At 40.1% G+C, this 24,655-nt stretch overlaps 1 protein-coding gene across 1 annotated transcript in view; it reads right to left on the reverse strand.

Moving 5' to 3' along the window:
- Positions 1 to 2,359: 2,359 nt before the first annotated feature.
- Positions 2,360 to 24,655, reverse strand: part of col27a1a (collagen, type XXVII, alpha 1a) — a 67,671-nt gene continuing 45,375 nt past the window's right edge. The window contains exons 19-61 of the mRNA XM_030743303.1: positions 22,496 to 22,549; positions 22,363 to 22,416; positions 21,887 to 21,940; positions 21,690 to 21,734; positions 19,866 to 19,919; positions 19,708 to 19,752; positions 19,559 to 19,612; positions 19,412 to 19,465; positions 17,276 to 17,329; positions 16,576 to 16,629; positions 13,280 to 13,333; positions 13,022 to 13,066; positions 12,569 to 12,613; positions 12,392 to 12,445; positions 11,353 to 11,406; positions 10,970 to 11,023; positions 10,805 to 10,858; positions 10,651 to 10,704; positions 10,445 to 10,552; positions 10,311 to 10,364; positions 10,087 to 10,194; positions 9,943 to 9,996; positions 9,783 to 9,836; positions 9,537 to 9,593; positions 9,379 to 9,432; positions 9,242 to 9,295; positions 9,091 to 9,144; positions 8,504 to 8,557; positions 8,193 to 8,300; positions 7,704 to 7,811; positions 7,437 to 7,544; positions 7,294 to 7,347; positions 6,454 to 6,516; positions 6,318 to 6,371; positions 6,194 to 6,229; positions 6,045 to 6,062; positions 5,891 to 5,926; positions 5,779 to 5,805; positions 5,601 to 5,651; positions 5,334 to 5,502; positions 5,140 to 5,249; positions 4,815 to 5,033; positions 2,360 to 4,685 (exon numbers count right to left, since the gene is read on the reverse strand). Coding sequence (XP_030599163.1) covers positions 4,539 to 4,685; positions 4,815 to 5,033; positions 5,140 to 5,249; positions 5,334 to 5,502; positions 5,601 to 5,651; positions 5,779 to 5,805; positions 5,891 to 5,926; positions 6,045 to 6,062; positions 6,194 to 6,229; positions 6,318 to 6,371; positions 6,454 to 6,516; positions 7,294 to 7,347; positions 7,437 to 7,544; positions 7,704 to 7,811; positions 8,193 to 8,300; positions 8,504 to 8,557; positions 9,091 to 9,144; positions 9,242 to 9,295; positions 9,379 to 9,432; positions 9,537 to 9,593; positions 9,783 to 9,836; positions 9,943 to 9,996; positions 10,087 to 10,194; positions 10,311 to 10,364; positions 10,445 to 10,552; positions 10,651 to 10,704; positions 10,805 to 10,858; positions 10,970 to 11,023; positions 11,353 to 11,406; positions 12,392 to 12,445; positions 12,569 to 12,613; positions 13,022 to 13,066; positions 13,280 to 13,333; positions 16,576 to 16,629; positions 17,276 to 17,329; positions 19,412 to 19,465; positions 19,559 to 19,612; positions 19,708 to 19,752; positions 19,866 to 19,919; positions 21,690 to 21,734; positions 21,887 to 21,940; positions 22,363 to 22,416; positions 22,496 to 22,549 — 2,895 coding nt within the window. The 3' untranslated portion in view covers positions 2,360 to 4,538. The remainder of the gene's footprint in view (positions 4,686 to 4,814; positions 5,034 to 5,139; positions 5,250 to 5,333; positions 5,503 to 5,600; positions 5,652 to 5,778; positions 5,806 to 5,890; positions 5,927 to 6,044; positions 6,063 to 6,193; positions 6,230 to 6,317; positions 6,372 to 6,453; positions 6,517 to 7,293; positions 7,348 to 7,436; positions 7,545 to 7,703; positions 7,812 to 8,192; positions 8,301 to 8,503; positions 8,558 to 9,090; positions 9,145 to 9,241; positions 9,296 to 9,378; positions 9,433 to 9,536; positions 9,594 to 9,782; positions 9,837 to 9,942; positions 9,997 to 10,086; positions 10,195 to 10,310; positions 10,365 to 10,444; positions 10,553 to 10,650; positions 10,705 to 10,804; positions 10,859 to 10,969; positions 11,024 to 11,352; positions 11,407 to 12,391; positions 12,446 to 12,568; positions 12,614 to 13,021; positions 13,067 to 13,279; positions 13,334 to 16,575; positions 16,630 to 17,275; positions 17,330 to 19,411; positions 19,466 to 19,558; positions 19,613 to 19,707; positions 19,753 to 19,865; positions 19,920 to 21,689; positions 21,735 to 21,886; positions 21,941 to 22,362; positions 22,417 to 22,495; positions 22,550 to 24,655) is intronic.

Consider the following 24,655-nt stretch of genomic DNA (forward strand, 5'->3'; position numbering starts at 1 on the left):
AACTGGTGCTGCCTTCAGGCACCGTAGGAAATATTTCGAACTAAAAAGACTACTATCATACTATTATATTATACTATTATAAAATTATATTACTATATAATGTTCTCTTATTACTTTAAACCCCATCTTAATATTGGTTAAAAAATACATAGGGTCAAGATAATTGTTATTAACTACCTCAAAAATGGGGATTTTTTTTCGAGCAGGTCGAAAGGCAGCATCGAGCTGGTTAGATAAAGAGGCAAAGCGATTGGTCAAAGCAAACACCGTGGGGAGGTTCACAAAGGCTCAAAAATACATACGCCGTCAGCTGGGAAACTCTTTTCAGCTGTCATCCAGCCACAGGTATATTATTGTGCTCGACAGTTGCAGGAAAAGACGATGAGTTTTTAATTATAGTGCCCAATAATCCGTATCCTGTGCACTTAGTATCGATTCAAAACTTCCACTTTTGGATCAATATCAAGATTGATCCAAAACAAAAAGGGCCAACATTGATCAAACACTGTAAATTTGGATCAATATTAGCGCTTCCTCTTTTCCAAGAGCACATTAGGACTAAACTAGTTTTAGTCAAGTCCAAAAGGAAATGAACCAGATGACAGATTTGTGTGTTTTCCCCACATATTTACTGGGATGGTTAAAAAAAAAAAAAAAAAAAGACATCCTTTGGGGTGATTTAGTGAGTAGGACGGCGGGTGTATTGCTTGGTGCCGCAGCATAATTAAGATTTGCTCCACTAAGTAGACTAATTACAACATTTAGTACAACGAGCTTACAGTAATGACTTCAGTCTGTATTTTATCGCCCATGTAAGTTCTGAAAAACATCTATACCCTCCCTTGTGTAAACAGCCGCTGCACATGAAATAATTCAGAGAACAATAGCGACATCATGTGGTTTCTAAATTTCAGGCAGTATTAGTCATTGTTTAAGTTTGGGCAGTTTGCATGTGTGGGAGAAGCAATATTGCTGCCCATCAACCCCAGGAAGGGTTATAAGGCCATTTCCAAACAATCTGAATTCCATCATTCTATAGTCAAAAAGATTATTCACAAGTGGAAAACATTCAAGACAGTTGCTAATCTTCCCAGGAGTGGAAAACTCAGGCAAATTCACCCCAAGGTCAGACCGCGCAATACTCAGAGACACTGCAAAAAAAAAAACCAAGAGCTACATCTCAGACTCTACAGGCCTCAGTTAGCATGTCAATGTTAAAGTTCATACCGGTACGATTAGAAAAAAGAAAGAGTGAAAATGTATGGCTTGTTTGAATGAACATGGCAGCATGGTTTATGGTAGCAAAGTTGCACCTGAACAAACCACAAAACATCTGGAACAGTGTCTTTTGGATAAACGAGACCAAAGTGGAGATGTTTGGCCATAATGCACTGCTCTGTGTTTGGTGAAAACCAAACATAGCATATCAGCACAAACACCTCATTCCAACTGTAAACCATAGTGGTGGAGAGGTGATGATTTGGGCTTGTTTTGCAGCCACAGGACCTGGGCACCTTGCAGTCACTGAGTCAACTGTGAACTCTGTAAAGCAAAGTATTCTAGAGTCAAATATGAGGACATCTGTCTGACAGCTAAAGCATGGCTGAAAGCGGGTCGCACAAAAGGACAGTGATCCCAAGGACAGCAGCAAATCTGCAGCAGAATGTTTGAAACAGAAAAGGCCCAGTCAAAGGCCAGACCTCAACCTGATTGAAATGCTGTAGTTGGACCAGAGCTGTAGATAAATGAATACCCACAAACCTCAAAGAACTGAGGGGGTGTCCGTGAGTTCCAGACTTCAGATGGTCACAGTCTACAAATGAGCTGCAGCAAAGTATTAAAACAATCCCTATATTTATATTAGTTTCTTATCAGTTAATTCTGAGTCTGGGAAAATGGATTGATTTGTTTATTCCTTAATTTGTCCAGACAAGCCAGTGGGCACTCGTGACAGTATCTAGAGGTAAAATGTCCATGCTCAATACTTTTGAACCCAACTGTAGTTGTAGGATCCTGAAGGCGTCTACTCAGCTAACCATGGTGTCACCTTGTGGAAAAAGTTACACCCATCTGGAGTCATATTGCAATGTTGAAACACACTATGTGTTTAACTATAGCTAAGTTCTGCAACCAGTGGTGTGAAAAGCCTTTGTATCTGCTACCCTTATAAAACAGTACATATGGATTGATGATGCCATGTGACCAAGGACATTTTTACTGTATGTCAAAGCTACAAATTTTTACAACATTATTAGACTGGTAAATAATAAGTTATGTTTCCCATCAAGTTTTATGGACAGCGGTTAAAGTAAAAATTCAGACACAAATTGAAAGTATTTATTGAACAAATGGACACCGAACAATGACTAAAGAGTAGACAGAGAAAGGATGAAGGCACCAGAAACCGTCTTATTCAGAGTTTGAGGACTTGCTTGCCGCATTTGGCTGATATTTCCAAATAGGTTTTAATTATAAAGGCAAAAGAAAGTTGCCTTTCCAAGTCCTGTGTAAAATTGTGAGGTATTCTTAGCTTCTTTAAATGTCTACAACAGATTTACAAAAAAAAGAAAAGAAATGGGAAAAAAAAAATTCACATATTTGCATAATTCTTTAAAACACGAGTTATAGTATAGCACAGTCCTGGTACAGTACATGTTTGATTATCATAGAGGAACATAACAAAAGTTACAAAAATAAAAGAATTAACATTGCAATAAATTTGTTCTCTGGAGTCCCAAATTTACACATAAAACAAATCTATAAACTCCAAGACCAGTTGGGATAACTGATTTCTAAAGTTGTCAGAGAGAGTAGTATTGCTTCACCCAACAGAAACCACATTAACAACATTAAATAACATTAAATTAGCAAGAGGGGATCCACTGTATACAGCAAGGTTTACACAATTATACACATGTGTGTCCAGCTACATCAAAGAAATGTTTTTTATTCCATTAAAAACTACCTCCACTAGTTAGTTGTGTTTCTAAACGTAATACATACAGCTGTGGGAGAGGAGGGGCTTTGTACAGAAAAAAAAAAAAGTCTTAAAATTCCTTAAAATGCTGAGATTTATCTGGGTATACAAAAGCAGAAATCAGGGTTATTTTTTATAGTTATCTCTAAAACACACCAATCAGAATGAGCTCTCTAATACACTTAAAACTGCAGCACTGAGCAGTTTTAAATAAACAATAGATGGCTGACTCTTAGGGAGCTATGTAGTGTTGGATGGGATATTCTAGTGCATTATACAGCTATGGCAATATTTTATGCAGGTCTTTAATTGAAGTATGCAGACACTATAAACATTAGGATATTTTAGCACAGTGTTGTAAATAGAGCACTACAGTTAGCACCTTAAACAATTTACATAGTACCATGAATTAGAGAGGACTGGCTTATAAATGGAGGCTAATACAAATTCCTGTATCCCCACTACTCTCTCATGTGGCTCAGTTCTCCTCTAAGGACTGCTATCAGAGAGATTATGACTGATGCGGACTAAATAAAAACACCTACCTTTTATTGTCAATGATAAATAAAGAAGCAAGGACACTCCACAGTTAGAGAAACACTACTGAGAACTAGAGCTCCATAGTCTTCCTAAATCTGACCCCTAATCTCCATCCAAATTCTCCCTAATCATCAGTGGCATCTGGTTCACTAAGTATTTTATATACCCCCCGTGGATATGTATTGGCTTGTGGCTTTGGATGTAATTTACTCATGGCAGACTGCGTGCCACTGGTTTTCCCCCCACACTGGGGAAATCTCCCAGTGGAGTAAATATAAATGTGACTTCTGCTCAATTTAAGCAAACAACTCTTCCTCTGGATTGATTCACCTATGCAAGATCATGAGGAGATGAGCACCAAAGGCAAATAAAAATGGCACCCCTGAAAAATCCTTCCATATAAGTTTAAAATACCAAATTATCTTCTCGCTTTCTATTGCACTTAGAGATTATTTCTTTACATAAGATATACATGTATAAAAGTTAATTAAAAGCATATGTATATAAATATGTACATTGAACTAATCCAGATTATTGAATTCCTGGTATTTCCAAAAAAAAAAAAAGTACACACAGTATACAGACTGTATACAAAAATAAGTTACTACAATGTCCACTGATTAACTTGGCCTTTGTCTCCCTTCACTTAGCAATGTTCTGGAGAGATTTTGTGGCATGGTGCCTTTATTTTCTCCAAGTAGACGTATATGAGAAGATCCTTTTTGAAGAGCCTGAAGAAGCTTTTGCCACACTGAGAAGCTTTTAGTGCAAGAACTCCCCTGTTCCTTCTCAGCTCTTCTTTGCACCCCCGGCTCCCTGTTCTTCCTCCCTCTGTGTTTGCAGTCCAACGGGAGTTTGGCAGACTGAAGCAGGATCTGTTTGAGGGTTGGTGGTATCTTCTTGCTTGGACAGTGTTTGGCCATGGTTTGTTTGGTTTGGAGGAGACTGCTCCATTTTCCACCTATGTGAATGTGTCTTGCAGAGGTGGTTTTTCATCCCTCTGTGCTTGGAAGACACAGCCTCACAGGAAGCAAACAGGGCCTACTTCTAGGTGGTAATGAGAGCCAGGACTTGCTTTTGGGAAGTTGTAGACGTCGACCACAGGGAGAAGGGTGGGGTCCAGGGAATGGAATACAAAATGTGTCTGGTGCCAGCGTCCATCTTTTAACTGAAAAATCGAAAATATCACAATTACAACTTTTTTATGCTACAGATGTTGGTATGCTTTGAATGCCTGAAATTCAGTAATTATATAATTTAAAATATACTGAACAAGATAACAGCATCTCAATCTTACCCAGCAGGAATCCTCCAAGACGTCTGGCTCCAGCTCTCCTCCCACCTCAAACACCTCCCCACTCCAGGCCTTGAATTTCACAGACCCTGTGGCAACAGGCTGATCCTCAGCTGACCTCCAAATGGAGACATCCAGGCAGTGGATGATGATGTGCTGCACGGCCTCTGAGCTTAGCAGGTGCAGGAAGTTCATCTGGACGGGACCGACACTGATTGTTGGCTACAGAAAAGGAGGCAGTTACCAAGTTTGTTTTGTTTGTAACATTTGCCATTCTCAAAATTTTAGAATTGTGTAGACACTGGGGCTATTACTGTCTCTTGGATACCTTGGACACTGTTACTGGTTTCAGGCAAGTCTGTCCACCTCCGGTAAAATTGCAGGAGACTTCTATTGTATCTGACATGCAACCTAGGTTGGGGTCAATCCAGTAAGTGCCTGAAAATGCAAACACATTTGGTATCATTTGTCTATCTTGACAAAAAAACTGTTCACCCTCTGCATCACGCACACCATCCTCACCATCATTTAACTTCTGTTCACAGCTGTGCAGGTCCCTACAGATACGTGCAGGGTTGTCCCGAGTGCCGAGTGGGTTCTTGAGGCTCTGGATCAGGTTCCTGAGGTAGTGGAGGGTCTTGGAGATCTCTGCACCTTGGTCCAGCATCGGCAGGTCCATCACAGGCTTATTCTGGAGAACAGACAAAAAAAAAAATAGTCTTTTAAGTCATGAACAGATAAGTATAACAATGGAGAAATGGAGAAACACTGTCATAATTTTCCACTGACCTCAGTCCTGAGTGGGGTGGGTAAATCCCCAAACAATACACCATCTTCTTTCTACATCAAAAAACAGTTTGAATTCGATCACTGACATTGTATCTTTTTGGATAACACATCACAGCATTTTTAATCTTCTTTAAGTCTTATTGGATGTAATGAAACAAGCAAATATAACATGTCTTACAAATGACAGAGGGACACCCGGAGGACCCTAAAGGAAATAAAAATAGGTAATTAGACAATGAATCGTGCATCCTGGAGAATTACATTTGGGCAAACATTAAGGGAAAACCTACTGGACGTCCAGGGGGTCCACGAGGTCCAGGAGATCCCTAAATAAGGGAGAGAATGTAATTTCCATATTAATTATTTTTCTCATTAAGAGTAAAATACAAATCAACAATTGTAACAATTGTAACAGGAGGAAAAGGCAATGCTATGCAAACATACCCTTGGACCTTGCACTCCCTGTTTAGAGAGAGAGAGAGAGACATATTTTTAGCCTGGATATTGCCATCAAATCTATTTTTTTTTTACAGATAATGTAAACAAATTAAAATAAAACTGATAGACATGAAAAAAAGATAAAGAAAACTCACAGGTTCGCCACGATTGCCTTTCTGTCCACGAGGACCCTGTAAGGCGATGTACACAAACCAGTCAGTGTGCTGAAGGACATCAGCATAGAGAAATGTTACAGCTTATGTCATGTACAATACATACTACTCTTCCACTGGGACCAATAATTCCCACAGGACCAACAACTCCTCGTCTACCCTAAAGGAGAAAAAAAAAAAAAAGAATGACATAGGGTTCCAGAGCATTTCACTAACATGAACCAAATTATTACATGACTTACCACTGATCCCTGGGGCCCTTTAGGTCCCCGTATGCCCTTTGGCCCAAAGTCTCCTGGAGGCCCCTGAAAATAGTAGTGATACATATTTATACACAGTCATTACACACTTTGTCAGTTCTGCTTAAAAGATATTTTTACACTTTAGCCTATCGCTGTCTATATAGTTTTGCTTTGTTATGGAACACTGGATAAGCTCTAACTGCTTCCATATTGAATTGAATTTGGGGTGACTTAGGAAAAATGAGCTGTAGCTGCCTTACTCGCCATGTCTGTCTTTGATTGGTCACACACCAGCTGATATGAGTTTCTTTAATGTGTGTATAAGATGTGATATATAGGTTTCTAATACTACACAACACAAACTTGTGCACGCACCAACAATTTCAGCTTAGTCAGGACCAGGTGTTGCAATATCTAGACTAGACCTGGACAACAAATCAATTGCAGTGCCAGTTCAGGCAGGAGACCACGTCAAATTTAGCTGAAGTCCTGGCAGATCAGCTGATACCCTTCAATGCATTCAATTATCATAGAGTATGTACTGTTTACACTGCTTTAGTCTGCATTTGCTGTACACCTGCAAGCTACTTTGTAACCCACCCCCCACCTGAGCTGTCAAAGATGCTTGCTCTCTTCTGAGCTTCGATCTTCCTGCTGTTCAAACTAGGTCTAGCCCCATCTGTAGCTGTAACTCAGTACTTAAAAAACACTTCCAGAAAAGTCACACTAGCTGTAACTGCTTTGTTTGCTTGCCTTTGTATGGTTTAAAGACTGCGCACTACATTTGAACAGCTCCATATATGTGTGGAAAATTGTGTTAGTGTTTCATTGTAAACATACCCTTGGTCCAAAATGTCCCAGAATCCCTGGAAAACCTGGTTCTCCTGTGTCACCCTGAGTGAGAATAGTGACTGAGAATAAGAATAACAATTCAACATCTATTCCTTGTTACATGCACTACTGTATCTGTTGCTGACACTCACAGGTTGTCCTTTAGGTCCTTTATCGCCCTGCAGCCCTGGCAATCCCGTTCCACCTTTGAAGCCTCTTTTTCCTGGAGGTCCACTCTGACCTGGAAGACCCCGCTCACCCTGAATGGATGAATACACTTTCATTAAGGTTGCTGTACCAGTATTTACCTTGTATAAGGGAGCTGCTGCCTACTTTAAAGAACATCAAAGATGTTGGTCTTTATTTTATTCATTGTTTAATAGAGAAACACAGTCAAGCGTACTACTTTTCTCTCCTACCTTTGGTCCAATGGCCCCCTGATCTCCTGGGAGTCCTGGAACGCCAGTTTTACCACGTGAGCCAGCTTTACCAGGAAGACCAGCCTCCCCATCATCACCATGCTCTCCCTAGATTCATATCGAGAAGGTCAAATGAAGAAGAAGAACTTAATTAACTGCTTTTGTCCTGATAGTGGCACAACAAGAAGACAAAATCAGCCTACCAAACTGGGCATTCATGCCTTTAGAGCACATTCAGTTCAAAATATCAACTTTTAACAAAATACATTAATTATTAAATAGTCATAGTATTTTATGATTATATTTATGGTTCCAAAGGGATAGAGTTTAATAAATCTGTATCAGGGGACAGAAAGCATTTTGCCTATCTACATGAGAGGTAGCAAATTCATAAAGCTGTTTTGCATCTCTTGGACTAATTTCCAGGATAGAAATAGGATTTAAAGACCAGTAATGAAGTGATGAATAAGATTAATTTGATTATCTCACCGGCATTCCTTTACTGCCATCTTTTCCTTGAACTCCATCCATCCCAGGTACACCCTCCTGCCCCTCTCGGCCCACCACACCTCTCGGACCAGGAGGACCACCTACACCCTGAAGAGCAGAGCAGGCTTATCAGATATCTGTTCCAACTCCTGTGCGATGGACCATTTGACGTACTTTTACTTGACAATTAACACAATCCATTTTATTGATTATACATTTTTCATGATTGATAGTTTGCAAAAAATGTGTCTTTTTAATGAAACACTAAATAAATAAATCAGCTGTGAGTGTACAGAAAGGGAGTCGCTTACTTCCGATCCTCTGGCTCCTTTTGGTCCTGACTGACCCTGTTTGCCTTTCTGACCCTTAAGAGTGAGAGAGAAAAAGTTTTAAGTGTGCAGTTACTGAATAGGTATTATTTATGGATTATTACGAGTGCGTATTGACATTTTCAAAACACTTTTATGGTACTTGGTAAAAGATGATTAATGATGATGGTAATATTACATGCTTACTGGGATGACATGTTATTCTCAGCCCCAAAATGATTGCACAGTCCTGTACCCTTTGTTAATTTTTTCTGATACAATATTATATATAGAGTAAATTACTCTTTAAGCACTGAACTAGCATCCTGTAAAGGTTTGCACTGGCGAAGCTACTCACATCTTTTTTACTTTAGCAATGTTACCTATAGCAAAATGCAGAAATGTTCCAAGTATGTATTTAAACATTAGTACATTAATAGTTGCATTTACATACTGGCTACTTAAGTCAAAGGACTCATTATGCAAACTGGCCGATTTCCCAAACTGTAGACCAACTGTAAGACATTGCTGAGAACCATTCTTAAACATGAACATCACACACATCATCGTTTTTGTTTTCCAATCCTTACTTGATCTCCTTTGGCCCCTTTGGGCCCTTGCTGCCCTCGAGGTCCAGGATGTCCCTGAAATTGGCAGTTATGTTAATGAAAGCATATAAAGAAAAACTGGGTGACCACGCCTGGTGTCTGCGTGTGCACGAAAATCAGCTTTGAGACTCACTGGTGGTCCAGGAGCGCCAGGTCTACCCCGCTCACCATCCACACCGATTTGACCCTTAAACATAATAACAGATTACTAAACACATAACCACAAATGAATATTCTAAAAAGCATGTTGAGTGATGGTACTGTACTTACTTTGTATCCAGGATCTCCTGATTCCCCTCTTTCTCCTCTGTCGCCTGGAGGTCCCTGATACAACACAAAGTATATTAATAAACTGAAAATTGCATGATTTCTGCAACTGTATAGAAGACAAACACAAGAGAAAGAAAAGTAAATTAGGTGTGACTTACTATGTCACCTGGAGGACCGGGAGGACCCTCTACCTTTCCATCATCCCCCTGCTCACCCTGGGGATAAAAATGAGAGCAGTAAGAATTAAAATTTTTTTAAGGAAGACAAACTTTCTTGATGCTTTCAAGCTTCTGAAATGCCTCGTGAATGTTACATATCTAGCTTATACTGGGCTATCTTGGGGGCAGACTGAGTATTTGACCTATGATACAATGGAAGAATAAGAGAAGCATGTCAAGATGTACCTTTTCCCCTTTTGGTCCTGGAGGCCCTATGGGGCCTTGTGGTCCCTGATGGCCCTGCAAAGACAGTCACAACGAATCACACGATCTAAAATGACAACACAAATTGACCAAAACTAACTTCCTTAATTGTGTCACGTCAGCACATTTTTAACAGTCTTACCTCATAACCTGTAAGACCAGGCTCCCCCTGTTGACCCATTCGACCAGGAGCACCCTATAGAAAACAAGAGCTGTGTCTTCAGTCACACTATCTATTAAATAATTGTTGTGCAAATTGCTTTACATCATTACTATTCCACCTTACCACATGTCCAATAGTTCCTCTTGAACCCTTTGGCCCAACAAAACCTGGTGGGCCAGTCTTCCCCACTGGTCCAGTCTCGCCAAGATAACCTTGATTACCTTTGGCACCCTAAACATAAAGGATGTTAAGATAAGTTACGGTATACCTGTAACTTATCTTAACACACAGCATTTCTTTATTTGTCATTATTTGTGAATGCTTGTGAGATGATTTGATGTTAGTACCTTTAGCCCTGGTTTGCCTCGTTCCCCAATTTTGCCAGGTTTCCCTTCTGGACCCTACCGTGAGAAATGGGTTAGACTGAGGTTTAAGAGTCTGCGTGTGTGCGTGAATTTTAAAAGAAATACAGCTGATTTACCCTGACACCAGTGAATCCAGGACTTCCAGGTGGGCCCTCCTTTCCCTTTTGTCCAGTTTCACCTTTTTCTCCTTTGTCACCCTCCTGACCCATGTCACCCTTTTCCCCCTGAAGGTGCACGATGGACAGCGAGATTCTTATACACCAAAACTATTGCTGTGGTTTGGAATAAAATATCAGGGACAGTTTGTAGAAAACATTTTTACCTTGGTTCCATCAGGACCAGCTGGACCAACTTCTCCCTCTAGGCCTGGCTCTCCCTACACAGAAACACACGCACATACACATGCATAAATATACTACATTCATGAAACAAACAGGGATGACAAAGATTTAATAGCATAATTCAGATAAACATACCCGCTGTCCTATTAGTCCCTGCTCTCCAATATTCCCGGGAAGTCCAATGGCTCCCTGACACACAAAGGCACACCGATATTAGAATTTGTTATCCTGTGTAACAGCACAGTGTAAAAACACACAGCATAACCAGGTAAATATAAGTAAACAATATTATTCTCTCACCTTCTCCCCTGGCTCGCCTGGCAGTCCTGTTTCACCCACTTTTCCTGGAGGACCCTTGAAAATACACAGAAGATGAAGAGAGGAAAACAATGAATGACTTTTTGCCATTACATATGAATAATATCGCAAGGTTTGTGTACGCATTGTCATGAGAGAGAAGAAAAAAGACCCCATTGTAATGTAGTTGATTCAATTAATCCGACAGATTGGTTGAATTAGAGAGTGTTATTGATCCACTGGGACAGGATGAAGAACAGATGCCACATATTTAATCATTTAGCCTTCACAACACTCTTTTTGTGCATGCAAATAACCAGTGCGACATTTTGCCCGTGGAATATGTATACATGCTTGTCTTTAAGGATGTGTGCGAGTGCGCTCACCTTTTGACCAATTTCTCCTAAAGGTCCAATAGTCCCACGTGGCCCTGGTTGTCCCTAAACAACACAGGTGTTTGAATTATAATCAGATTAAAAGACAAATAGACATGTTTCACCCTAATTAAAATCAGCTAGACTTTAATCTGCATAGATAAAAAAGGAGGAGGGGGGGGTCCTCTAGCTGATGTTTACTGTGAATGTGCCCGTGGCAGATAAATCAGCACGCCATCTGTACCCAGTTTGGGTCTGAAAGCAAGGACTAATTGTGTCACTGATTCTGCTTCTAAAACACTGATGCTTTGAGACAAATACTTCATAAATAATCTCAGAGACAATGAGTATTTCTTACTTACTGACTACAAACATTGTAAAAAGTAGAGACATAATCATGAAGAATGAAATGTGAAAAGATGAGTTTTCTCTGCTCTACAAAGTTCACAGCAAAAGAGATTATGCTAGTGCTCAATTTTCTTTTTAGACAGGAAGTCAGCATGCAAACTAAGCCTCAATTTGTGCCCTGCCTCTCCCGCTGTTCATAAAATAAAGCCACAAGAAGGACAGCAAATCTTTTAAAGTAAAGCCTGGATTCATTATGGCAATAACGAACACATTTATTTCCCTGCAAGTTCAGCAGTTTAACACTTCTATAAATACGTGTTCTTTCTCAAAGATCGATCTTTTTTGTCACTACTGGACAGATGTGCGACGAGTGAGACAATTCTTTGGCTGCAGTAGAGGAAACATTTAATATAGGCAAATATATTTCTAATAAGCACTCAAATATGTCTCATAAACTACCTCCTGGCTTTGGAGCTAACAGGGCTGGGCAGAGTGAGCTATGCTGTTGCTTGGTGCCAAAGGGAATGTAATAAAACTCTCAGAAGAAGGGAGAGGAAGTTTGATGAGCTGGAATGAAAATATTACAGGAGACTGAAAAGGAAGGTAAGAGGCTGAGGATGGAGGGAGATATAAAAACAGGGGAGGTGTAAAGGCGCAGAAGGAGCAGGAGAGGCATAAATGAGAAGATGGAACAGGTTCATACTGGCTCGCCCGCTATTCCCTTGTCCCCTGGAGATCCAGAAGGCCCCTGGATACCCTGGAAATGGAAAAGTCACATTTATAAATGAACAAATTAGAATAGAGTATCATGACTCCATCAAATCTTCCTTAGTTGTATTTAGTTGTACATTATTTATTTGTGTGATTATAAGGGACTTACAGGAAAACCTTTAGGCCCGGTTTCTCCTGACTCTCCCAGCTTTCCCTGGAGGGACACAATAAAACAGGTATAATTATTAAATGCTTCCACAGTGCAGTAAATGCAGAAATATTTTATATTGATGTTGTATTTACAACCCTTTCTTTAAAAAAAGATAACTAGAAAACACTGCATCAGATGCTCAAATACTGTATACCCCAAATGAAAGGAAGTCTCAAAGTTGAACTGTAATTCCAAAATCCCACCAACAAACCATAAAAAACAAACAAATAAAATGAACCCTCCATTGTCATGTATGTAAATCTAACCCACAGACTGTGGGCCTCCATGCTGTTGGTATCATGTAGGTCATCTAAATCATGCTGATGTCTCACCCCTCCATAGGGAACATAAACACCAAAAAATGTATGAGAGGAAGAAGTGGAAAAGCAGAAAGGTACCCAGGAGCTTTACCTGTGGTCCAGGGAAACCTATTTTTCCTGGAGGACCATCAGGGCCCTGTGGAAAGGAAGAAGGATGAGAGCTAGCAGCTGTCTGGACATATCACTTTATTGTAAATTTCCAGGTTTCTGAGTGGAAAAACAAGAGCTTGTGTGCTTGTGTGGCTATTTTTAGTGCACAAGATGCTGATTTAGCCATTTTGTTCTATTATACGCTGTTTTATGACTTGTGTCTTGCGCAATTTGATGAAATAAATCCCGGCGTCCTTACCTTCTTGCCCTCTGACCCCATCTCTCCGGTCGGACCATCAGGCCCTTTCGCTCCCTGAAACACGAGACAGCTGTCACTTCACCAACAGATGTCACTGTAATACTGCCAGACAGCCACATCATACTGTAAACAAACATCTCTGTACAGTTTGACACCGACACTACCCACACGCTGGAGGCCACGTGAGGGTTACGGTGCCTGTAAACTGCATTTGTCAGGATAGAGTCAAAAATAATGTATGTGCATGGAGGCTTAGTGTAAAAACAGCTGCTTTGCCGTAAGTTCTCACTGATGGCACTGAAGGTCACTCAAGTCAGGAGATAAACATATGCGTACAGTTCACACTTAAACACACATTTTTAGAACATATGACTGTTTATTTTACATGTATGCACCTGTCAAACATAATCAGTCTAAATCTGCTTAAAGGCCAGCTAGTCCTGCAAATAGTGATAATTAATAGGAACCAGGCAGTGGATCAGTGCACTCCATCTGCTTTGCACCTGCATCCAGACATCTCTCTCATCAGCGCTGTGGAAGATACTGGCTCACTACCACAGAGAAGATGCTCGCTGACTGATAATGTGACACCATACGGGTCAATCGCATCTGATGGTGGCTACAAACAAAAAGCATTTAGTTGTGACTTTCTCAGGATAATTCAATATTTTAAAGGAGAAATCAAAAAGCCTATAACATGACAGCTCCACAAAGGAGGCCTTGTTGTGAGAGTGATTGATGACTGGGCACAGTGGGAGTTTGGCCCATGCAGAACACCGCTAGCTGAAGTGCTATAAGCCTATTATACATGGAGCTGGATGAGCACTGCTCATTAACATTCCTGTCTGGGGTACCTGGTACCCACTGGTTACATTTACATAGCCTAATTAGCCGACATGTAGTGAAAATATTTTATTCTATCTAGACATTAAAAAAACAAAAAAAAACACTCAAATGTTGCGCCTAAAACTTAATTAACCACATCAAGTTCCATTAACAATGCAGAACGGGAACATCAGGAGCATAAATTCAAAAGAGTCAGCATCTATTTGAATCGGCTCAATAAAACCAGGATGCTGCCAAGAGGGACGGATGATTCGATGACTCTTCAGTATGGAAAACATTAGCAGAGGATTTCTAGTGTTTAGAAGCCATGAGGCGTTATTAGACACAAAGCATGATTGGGTAGACTGGTGATTCCTCATGGCTGGCATCCACAAGTTTCAGTGAAGAAGTTTGCTTTAAACAAGAAAAGAAAAGCAGCGGTACTAACTTCCCAAGGTCTGATGCCAACATGCAGTTTTATCTGGTTGCCTTTGTGTTTCCACAGTTTATCCATGTCAGAAAACACCAGCGCAATATCTCAGTAGAGCCAGATGTCACAGTTCACAAGGCCCTGTGCTTCAAGCCAAGTAGCGAAAATCTAAAACACATATGGTGTTCAAATCTTAGTTGTATGCAGTCTAATTTCACACTAAGATGTTTTATTCAAGCATGACAAAGTCTTTAATACAGAGCTTTCACAAAACGGCCTTACTGAGTTTTTCTATCCAGCGGGAACGTTAAATTGCTTGTGTCAGCCTGGACGTAACTGTGCCAATCAGTTTTAGTTTGTGTTTATCTGCTTCATTAAACATGGAGAATGCAGATTACACTAAATTTTTTTTTTTTTTTTTTTTTAAAGTTTTGCTGTGGCAGAGTTTGTGTGTGTTTAGACAGTGGGGGTGCGACATGAGTGTCTGCACACTTAAGATCACAGCTGCTAACCGAGTGTGTATGAGAACAACTCCTGGCTTACTGCACCCAGGTTTCTAATCTTGAAAAACCCAACATACTAAGTCATGTAGCAGCAGGCAGATTTATTGGCAGTGGAAGCTGCTGACATTAGTATTAACTGAAAACACAACTTGAGATATTAGCGTGTGGCCGGGCCCATCTCCCGTGGATTCTTCAGATAAAGAAGCTCAGTGCGTTTTAACCCTACTTTCCAGCTGGCTCAATGGACCAAAGCAATAAAAGTTCCCTAACTGAGAACAGGCTGAAGCTGAGGTATGTTCACAACTGTAAAGTATAACTGACCATAAACATCAATACAGAAATTGCCATTATTATCTTACTCAAAATTCATTATTATTGCACCTGAAAGTTGTTGTTTAATTATGAATGCAAGAATTTTTCCTCTGTGGTGTTCCAGATGCCAGATTTTATGAGCAACATTAATTATCAGGAATGAAATTTCTCTTGATGGTATTTATCCAGATACTATTTCACCTCTTATTCCCTGTTTGTCTGGTTATCGTCTTTCAAGAAAGTATGCTGGGGTTTTATGTGGTTCCCCTGCAAAGGTGGAATTTAACACATCTCTGTGTTGTTACTGGCATTATCTGCCAATTAGCTCACTTGCTGAAATCTATTTTGACAGAATTGGTTGCCATAGCACTGGGGAAGTGTTTAACAGGTTTTAACAGGAAAAAAAACCCCACAGGTGCAATGAATTATTGTAGAGTAATAAGCAGTGTAATATAATGTAATAACTCATTGCTCCTCCCACTTAATAAGTGAACCACTTGTAGCCATATTGCATTTGTTACACTTTTGATTGACAGTATAGGTTCAATTTGTAATGCTAATGTATTTACATCTAATGTTTTCCATAAAATAAATAATCCGAAGTTTACAAGTGAGATTTTTAAAAAATGAAGAAAGATTTAATGGTATTTGTGAGCCATGTTTTAGTTCTCTGCTAAAACTTAGAATAATTAAATCCAATCTAGTTAATTATTAACATAAATCCCGTTCCCCCAGTTTACTATATTCATCTGTAAGCAGCTTCCAGATGAGCCACAAAAGCCAGATCAGAGTTTCCAACCACAACACAAGCGATGTTGGACTAACAATGACTCTTTCCTATAACCACCAGTCATTGTTCCATTTCTATGGAATGAAGAAAAGACTGTTTGATTTATATCACTGGAGCTCTTCCAGCACACATAATGAGCACCCCGTCTAAAAAAAGGATGAAACAGACTAATTCTTTAACTCTGAAACTGCATATGTGTGGAAGGACCTGTGTCCTTTGCAACATCGATAACATCTGCTCAGATCCCATCACATATCGCTATATTGTGTTCACCGAACAGCTCCGAATGCTGTCGCACACAGAAAAGGGTGCGTACGCACGCCCTCCTGCCAGGTCTGTGATCTGTGCTCGAGGCTGGGATCTGTGACACGGTGACTGCAGAACACCAGTCAACACCTAAGCTGCAAAAACAACTCACGTAAACCTTCAAACTTACCCGCAAGCCTTTAGGCCCTCTGGTACCAGCTGGCCCAGTAGCTCCAGGAGGGCCCTGATAAACAAAGGAAAATGGGGGATAAAGAGGAAACAAGGTGGTGGGGGGGAGAGATAAAACAAAGGTTTACACTGACAGAGCACAGAGACCCCTGGCTGTTGACCTTGCAGGGCAGCCTGACCTCAGGAACACACTATAGGGTTTGTTGTTAGATCTGTCACTCACACCAATTAAAGGGTCTGCTCTGGAATCCTGTCCTGCTGCACCCCAAATCCCCCATATTTATGTTTGTTTTGGTGGCTCATTGGCCCCCACCTTCAACCAATGGTCGGCCCGCTCTGTCAAAGCTGGCCAAAGAAACCGGGGCCAGGGGAAACTTCTAATTGGTTATAGGTGTTGGGCTTTTGACTGACAGGAGGGTAATGCAGATCCAGCAGGAGGCTGCCAGGTCTTATAATGCTCACAGAAACCTGTGAGTTATTAAAATTGCTTAAAAATATCATCTACAAATGCTAAAAAGATACCTTTAAAAAAAATTTAACAAGCAACAGTGACTCAAAGTTCATTTATTAGTATTTTAAATGTCCTTAAAACAGCCACACTTACTATTGTTAGTAACCATCTACTATGATTAGAGAGGATCATATACAACAATGAATGAGTAAAAAAACAGTACAAAATATGCAAAAGAGTGGTGACTTACTGGTCTTCCCAGAGGTCCGGTAGGTCCGACCTCACCCGGTGCCCCGGGGTGACCCTGGTGTACGAACACAGATAGACATAAACTAAGCACATAGATTACAACTGACACAAAACAGGAAAAAAACAAAACAAAAAACACAAATAATGACACTGACACTTTCAGCTATTACAAAGTAAGTTTACTTAAGCGGAGAGGTGCTGACATAAAGGCCAAACTGATTCTCTAAATTGCAATGAAATGTGTTTGAGGCAATAAACTGTACTTCTTTCACACCCTCACTGGTAGTTCAAACGTACATCGGGATAAATATTCCATCCACTGGAAAGAATGTTTTTTACGTAATGATGAAAGAGAAAGCGGAACAGAAAGAAAATAGAAGGCACGAGGTGATGATTTTATGTTGGAAAACATACTACTTTTGGCTGCTTTTCTCTTTTTTATTGGAGGCCATTTGTAAAAGCTTAACTATATAATGGGGAGTACTTCAGGCGGACTACTCAAGACAGCTGAGTGTAATAAAATCTATCCAATATGCAAACTTATAGCACAGTAGGTAGCTCTGATGTCATGAAGGAATAAAACAAAGATGCCTACAGTGTGAGCTCTCTGTTAGCAGCTATAGATGTCTGCTGGTCAGCTCCCTTCACATTGTATGATGCAGACTTTTCCAGAGGATCTGTTTCTGCTTTGTAGCTGAGTGAGCACGCCAACAGAGAACTTCCTTGTGTGTGTGTGTGTGTGTGTGTGTGTGTGTGTGTGTGTGTGTGTGTGTGTGTGTGTGTGTGTGTGTGTGTGTGTGTGTATGTGTATGTGTGTGTGTGTGTGTGTGTGTGTGTGTGTGTGTGTGTGTGGTGAAGTCCTCAGAGAAATCTAACTGGCTGTCAGCCAGCAGGAAACCTCTCTGCTTGAGCAAGAATGATGACTAAATTCGTATCTACTCCGGTGAGTCATATACATTAGACAGTCCGTAAAAGATAAAGACCCTACATGATAAAGAGGTCACTAAGTCAAACTTTGAAAGAGCAAGGTAAGCTAAGTTATCCTTTATTGATCTTTCTCTGCGCTCAATGCATCCTGAGTATTAAGAGAATCGTGCAGCCACTGTGTGGAGCCTGAGGACCAAGTCCAGCTCTAAGCCGGCACCTCAGTCAAATCTCTTTGGGAGAATTTAACTTGTAATATTTTTGATGGCAGAAGAGACATGCTTCTCTCAGTTTGAACTTAAAACCTGAGGCAACAGTACTAACCACTGAGTAGAGCAGAGATGTCAAACTAATTTTAGTTCACGGGCCACATACAGACCAATGTGATCTCAAGTGAGCCAGGCCAGTAAAACCATTGCATAACAAACTCTAAAAAAAAAAAAAAAAACCTCTAAATGTTGCCCTTTCTTTTCATTCTCAAAATGAATGAACCAGCCATTTCCCTATACTCTATGTCTCAGTCCACTGTCATTATGAAGAAAGCATGGAAGAAAGGCTACTGTAATAACATTTAAACTCTGCAAAATCCTACATTGGTTCAGACTAGATTCCTTGGCGGGCCTGTTCTGGCCTGTGGACTGTGTCTGACACCCCTGGGGTAAAGGAAAGTGCATGACACTTTGGGAATCACTCAGAGGTTCTACAGATGGAAGAAAAGTTATCAAGGGTTTTCTCGAAAGACAATATCCTCTTTCTGCTTTTGTGCTTACTTCTGAGAAAATTCCAGCAGCACTTTGCTGCCCATTAATACCATCAGAGAGGTAGAACATCAGAATGGATCCACTAGAATTATTTCCACCTTTGTTTGAATGAATATTACAAGTTGCTTTTTTTTTTTTTTTTCCAGCTAAAGCCCTCTTGCCAATTTCCAAACCACTGCTTAGAATACAGGGTCTTAAGTTGTCTACACGAGCAGGAACATCTTGAAAAAAACCCAAAATATTCTGACGTATTCTTGTGGTACTGACTTAAGCCTTCACGGAACTATATTCCCATGGGAATAAATGGCAAAATTTAATTTAAAATGAAACTTTCTTGGGATTTTCAACAAAGACAAGACACCCTCTGTGGAAAATCATGTCATTTCATATTTTAGCTGACTCAAACATCACTGTTTGTCAGCCTGAAATCCCTCCACACCGTTTTGTCTTACCGTCGGTCCCTTTTCTCCAGGTGGTCCAGGAAGACCCATCTCCCCTCGATCTCCCTAAAATTGGACAAGCACAACATTCACTCTTCAAAGCGACCTTGTAAGGACAGTTCAAATAAATTTATGGACAGAAAAAAAAACTTTTCTTACCTTCTCTCCTGCCAGTCCTGCCTCTCCCACAGGCCCAATAAAGCCCACCAAGCCCTGAAACATTTTGAATGGATGAATTAATAGATGTTTGAATTAATGGATTGGCAAAAAGCTTCAACGCAGGAAGCCGCAAAGCTAGGGTTTCTTACTCTCTCTCCCGTGGGTCCAACATTTCCAGTGATGCCGGGCTCTCCCTGCAGAGAGAAATATGCGATTACTTAAAAGATTACAATAATAAATGTAATGTTCTTCAATGTTTTTGACAAAAAAAGAGACAAAAATCATGAATAAGAGTGTTTTTTTTTACCTTATCTCCCTCTGGCCCAACTTTCCCAGGGAACCCTTTTCTGCCCATTCTGCCCTGAAATATTTTAGCACAGGATAGTGAATAGTTTGACGTGCACTTGCCAGTGAACGCATCATTAACGTTAATCACAAATTCTCAGTCAGTATAAAGGATCCGTTTCCTGTGAGATGACAGTTTGAAGAGAGAAGTGGGAAGCAGTCGGTTCACTGTGCATGTACATATGCAGTGCGGTTTACAGGTAATGCTGACAGTACATTTTGGCAAGCTGGGAAAAGAGTTCAATGACTAACGCACAGACAGTCATTTCTGGGGTTAAATTGGGTGGAGGTAAGGGGGCTGTGCTTTTTTACCGGCAGTACCACCTTGAGGTCAGAAATGCCTGAGCCAAAGCCTTCGATTGTGTGACTCAACAGTTCCAAAGTTTACTCCAGATAGGTCAGCTGCTTTTGTAAGGCAGTTCAGGACAACACTTTATTTCGCTCACACACAAAGAGATTCTTGTAGTTAATTAGAGCTTTCCAAGAATTCTTGTGACTTGTTAACATCTGATTTAGATTAGAGAAAGAGCATACACTATACCAAGAGATAGAGAGATGAAGAGCAAACAAGAAGATGAGGGAGAGGATAAAAAAGAAAGGCTAGTGTAGGGACAGAGTATCAGTCTGTACTGAAGCTCAAAGACAGCTAGCCGATGAAATACAGGAGCAGGAGGCTCTGTGGCACCTGGCCAGAGATCAATCACAGCTCCCAAAGGAGTCATACTGAACTTCCCCTCGGAAGGAGCACAAAAAGACAGGCGAGTGGGTGGGAGGTGGGTGAGTGTGGAGGGAGTTAGGCTGAAAGAAAATGCAGATGAGCGGAAGGAAGACTAAGATAACACTTATTCAGGTAGCATCTAGATAATGAGTTTGTTTTTCTGTGGAGCGAAAGCTTGAAATTTATTATGAAAATAACCTTTTGTGTTCATCATTTCAAGAAGATTTTGATAAGCAAAGTAAACAAATTTTATGTTTCTGCAGTGGCCTATTACTGCCTTCCAGCATTTTATGACATTTATAATTCTTTCCACTTATAAACATGGTGATGGCAGTTATCGCCCCCTAGTGGCCATAATCAGGAATTGCACGGATCATGAGTGAATTATCCTGAGGCTACAACAGGCTCTGTCAGACAGCATATGACTTCTGACTTGTCCAAAGCAAGATAAATCCACAAAGACCACCTACTTTATCACCTTTCATATGATCTCTAACTGTGGTACAACAAATTTTAGGGATGCATAATTAAAGCTAAGCAGTGAGGTTTTACTGCATAGGATGGAGCTCGCTGAGAGTAAAAGCGAGTAACACGTGATTTAGAGCAAGCCATATATTGATCTTACATAGCTTTTTCTGTCTTTGTGGTTAGGCTGCTGTCTGCTCTGCAGTAAAAATGTGCTTCGGGGCACAAACACCATGCTAATTTCAACACTAAGTATTAGTTTAGTTAATTGCCAAGCTTGGAAGCAAATTTAGCTTAGACTAAGTGACAGCTCTGTCCCATCCCCTCTTTCTATCTTTGGTGACAAGTTTACCACAGATAGAAATAGGATGCTTCTGCATGGGATACAATTTAAACAAACATGCAAAATTATAAGATGTAACTACCGAAACAGGCAATTATAGCCCTTGTTTCTCAGTAATCAAACATATGCACATCTTGTTATTCTAACATGATACACTGGTGTGAAATAATGAACTTTATGTTTTGGCCTACATTAGGCCTGATTCCCTTTCTCTCTTATCCTCTCTTTTCACAAGACCAGGTGTTTAACCAATAACTCACCTCAAGTCCTGTTGGGCCCGGTGGTCCAATTGGGCCCTCGTCTCCCTGGAAACAGATGATATTGATCTTAGCATGACGTATGTTTAGGGACATTAACTGTCCCAAAGGAAAAAAAAAAAGCCTTGTGCCATAAACCTTTTCATGCCTTTAAGGCAGTCTGGGGTCATTCTTATGTGGGTGGCGTCTGACAGTCTTACCTCCAAGCCAGGAATCCCTCGTGGGCCTGGTAAACCTCTGGCCCCTAGTTTTCCCTTGATGGGTAAAAGATAGTAAAACAATGCTAAAGTGTAAAAGTAAATGTAGCATTTACACATGTGTTTTTAGCCACAGTAGCAGCATTGTTACAGGGAAACAGATACAGGATGAATCCTTATGACTCTGGTGTTATCTGACAGTTCCTCAAACGCCATCATCTGGACAAATGCTTACTTTGTCCATATGATGCTTGATTTATGATCAAATACAAGCAAAGGTAACCCTCTAAATTAAGGAGATGGTTCACATTCCACTTAAAACATCATATAAGCATTGTCACTGTGAGCCTGTTAGAGGGCTGACATTAGCATTTAGCTGAAGAGCCACTGTATCTCTCCTAGTGTTGCTGTAGAGTACCAGCTGTGCTCTGTTCCTGTTTTGAATCATACCTTAGTTTAGAGATCATAATTTTACTAACCTTTGGTCCTTCAAGGCCATTCTCTCCTGGTGGTCCCATGTCACCAGGGAAACCCTAATAATAAGGGGATGTATTATTATTCTGTCTCTGAAATACAGACATCAAATGCAACAACAAACATGTAAATACTAACTTCAGGGCCCGGAGGTCCGGGTGCACCATCGGGACCCTTCTCTCCTGGCTTGCCCTGTAAAACAGAAAAATTAAAACATGAAAGATGTGAAACAATTGGATATTAAAGGATATAAACAATCTTGCTGAAAATTAGATGCACATGCCTGTGCATTCAAGTGTAAAGCTACAGCTAGCAGCTGAGTCCTGTGCTACGAAGTAGGATTTGGGCTTATCCATGAAACTTCAGAGTTAATCGTGGGTATGAATGTGGTTCATTGCTCTGGAGCAGGTTAGGTTTGAAATTAGAGATCAACAAGTATGAAATCATTGCCCACTAATCAATCAATTCTCAGTAAAACAGCGTCACTGTTCCTGAAAGATCCCTTGGACTCCTGTGCATGAATAAGGTGTAAATTCTTCGTCTTTCCCTGATGAGCATCACTAATAAATGCAGAGTCTTAGACGTAACTTCATTCTTTTATATTTTTCCTGTTGGCTGCAATTTTATGGTTCTATAAGCATTAATATATGATCCTAAACAAGACAACTATTTGTACCTTATAACAAATTTACACGTACAGGAAGCCTGTGGTTGAATTTGAATTTTTTGAATTGTTGTTGTTGTTGTTATATAAACTCATATTTACTCCTTGCAGACTGTGAAAAACCACCAGGACTGCACCCGAAAAGAATAAAAATTAAGCGTCTTGTGCACATCTAAACATGAATTTAATGGAATAACAATTGCAATCCATCAGATTCCCTCGTGTCTCAATGGTTTGTGTTGGCTTATCCAGTTGATAGCCATCACTGTGTGACCGTTTAGCCTGGTTGCCAGTGTTAGTCTAAATGAATCCAGATGGCAGAAAGATATCCTGGATATGTCAGTACAGGGCCCAGGTTAGCTTAGCTAAGCACAAAGACCAAAAACAATAGTAGATCTTTCCTAAGGTAACAAAATCCAACTTCTAGTAACTTAAATCCTCATTAATATCAATATATACCCGAGTAAACACAAAATGTAGTTTATAAATGATGATTTCATTTATTAAGGGAAAAAAACCTACTTGTCCTTTTGTGAAAAAGTAATTACCCCCTAAACCTAATAACTCGTTGTGCCACCTTGGCAGCGAGAACTGCAGTAAATGATTTTGTCCCACTCTTCTTTGCAGAATTGTTTTAATTCAGCCACACTGGAGGGTTTTCAAGCATGAATGACCTGTTTAAGGTGAACTTGCTGGTGTGTTTCTGATCATTGTTTTGCTTCACAACATAATAAAGTGTGCTTGAGTTTCAGGGCTATAAAATCCTTAAGGATTTTAATCAGGACTGGGTGTGGTTAGTAAAACTGAACTCAGCTTTCCAAAAAAGAAAAAAAAAAAGTGGCAAATCAATTAATTTATGAACTAACGTTGGGGTCAGTTACTTTTTCACACAGGGCCATTTGCAGAGCTTTTTTTTCCCTCTTAGTAAGTGAAATCATCATTATCTTTGTGTAATATTAACCCTTTCATGCATAGTGTTCACTACAGTGGACGGCTGTTCAAAGCTGTTCTCTTGTATATGCCTGTGTTTTGTTCATATCAGTCAATACAATGGATGCTTGTGATCATCCCATACACTGCTACCGATTGGCCAGTCACGGGGAGTTGCTTTTTTAAAATTTTTATTTGTTATTTGAATGTAATGAACAGAATCAGGATTAGTGAATATTAGCAGTAGTGACAGTCGATCTGAGGATGCAATATAATTTTCTGTTACTGGTGTGTTAAATACACGTTTCTCTGGTTGAAAAGTCAAATGCATGGTGTCCAGCTGAGTGGACATATTTGTAACTCCATGGAAAATAGGTTTATAAACAAAATTTTAATTGCATTTTTTTTTCTTGCCTAAAAAGAAATAAAAACATTTAGAAAAAAAAAAATCTTGACTACAATTTGAAAGGGCTACAATTAGTCTGATGATCTGAAGGGTGACAAATATGCAAATCATATATAGTAAATGAGAACATCCAAAAAAGCTCAAAGTTGACCTGAGAGACTATAATGCTACCTTCAGCTGCTCCCTTATTCACAAGGGATCACCCCAGTGGGCAGCTCCACATGTTTGATTTGGCAGATTTTTTCCAGCCTTCCTGACGCAACCCAGAAAAGGTTTGTATGCTCTCTTGGGATCAAAC

Source organism: Archocentrus centrarchus, chromosome 12 (genome assembly GCF_007364275.1).
Source record: "Archocentrus centrarchus isolate MPI-CPG fArcCen1 chromosome 12, fArcCen1, whole genome shotgun sequence".
Taxonomy (NCBI): Eukaryota; Metazoa; Chordata; class Actinopteri; order Cichliformes; family Cichlidae; genus Archocentrus; species Archocentrus centrarchus.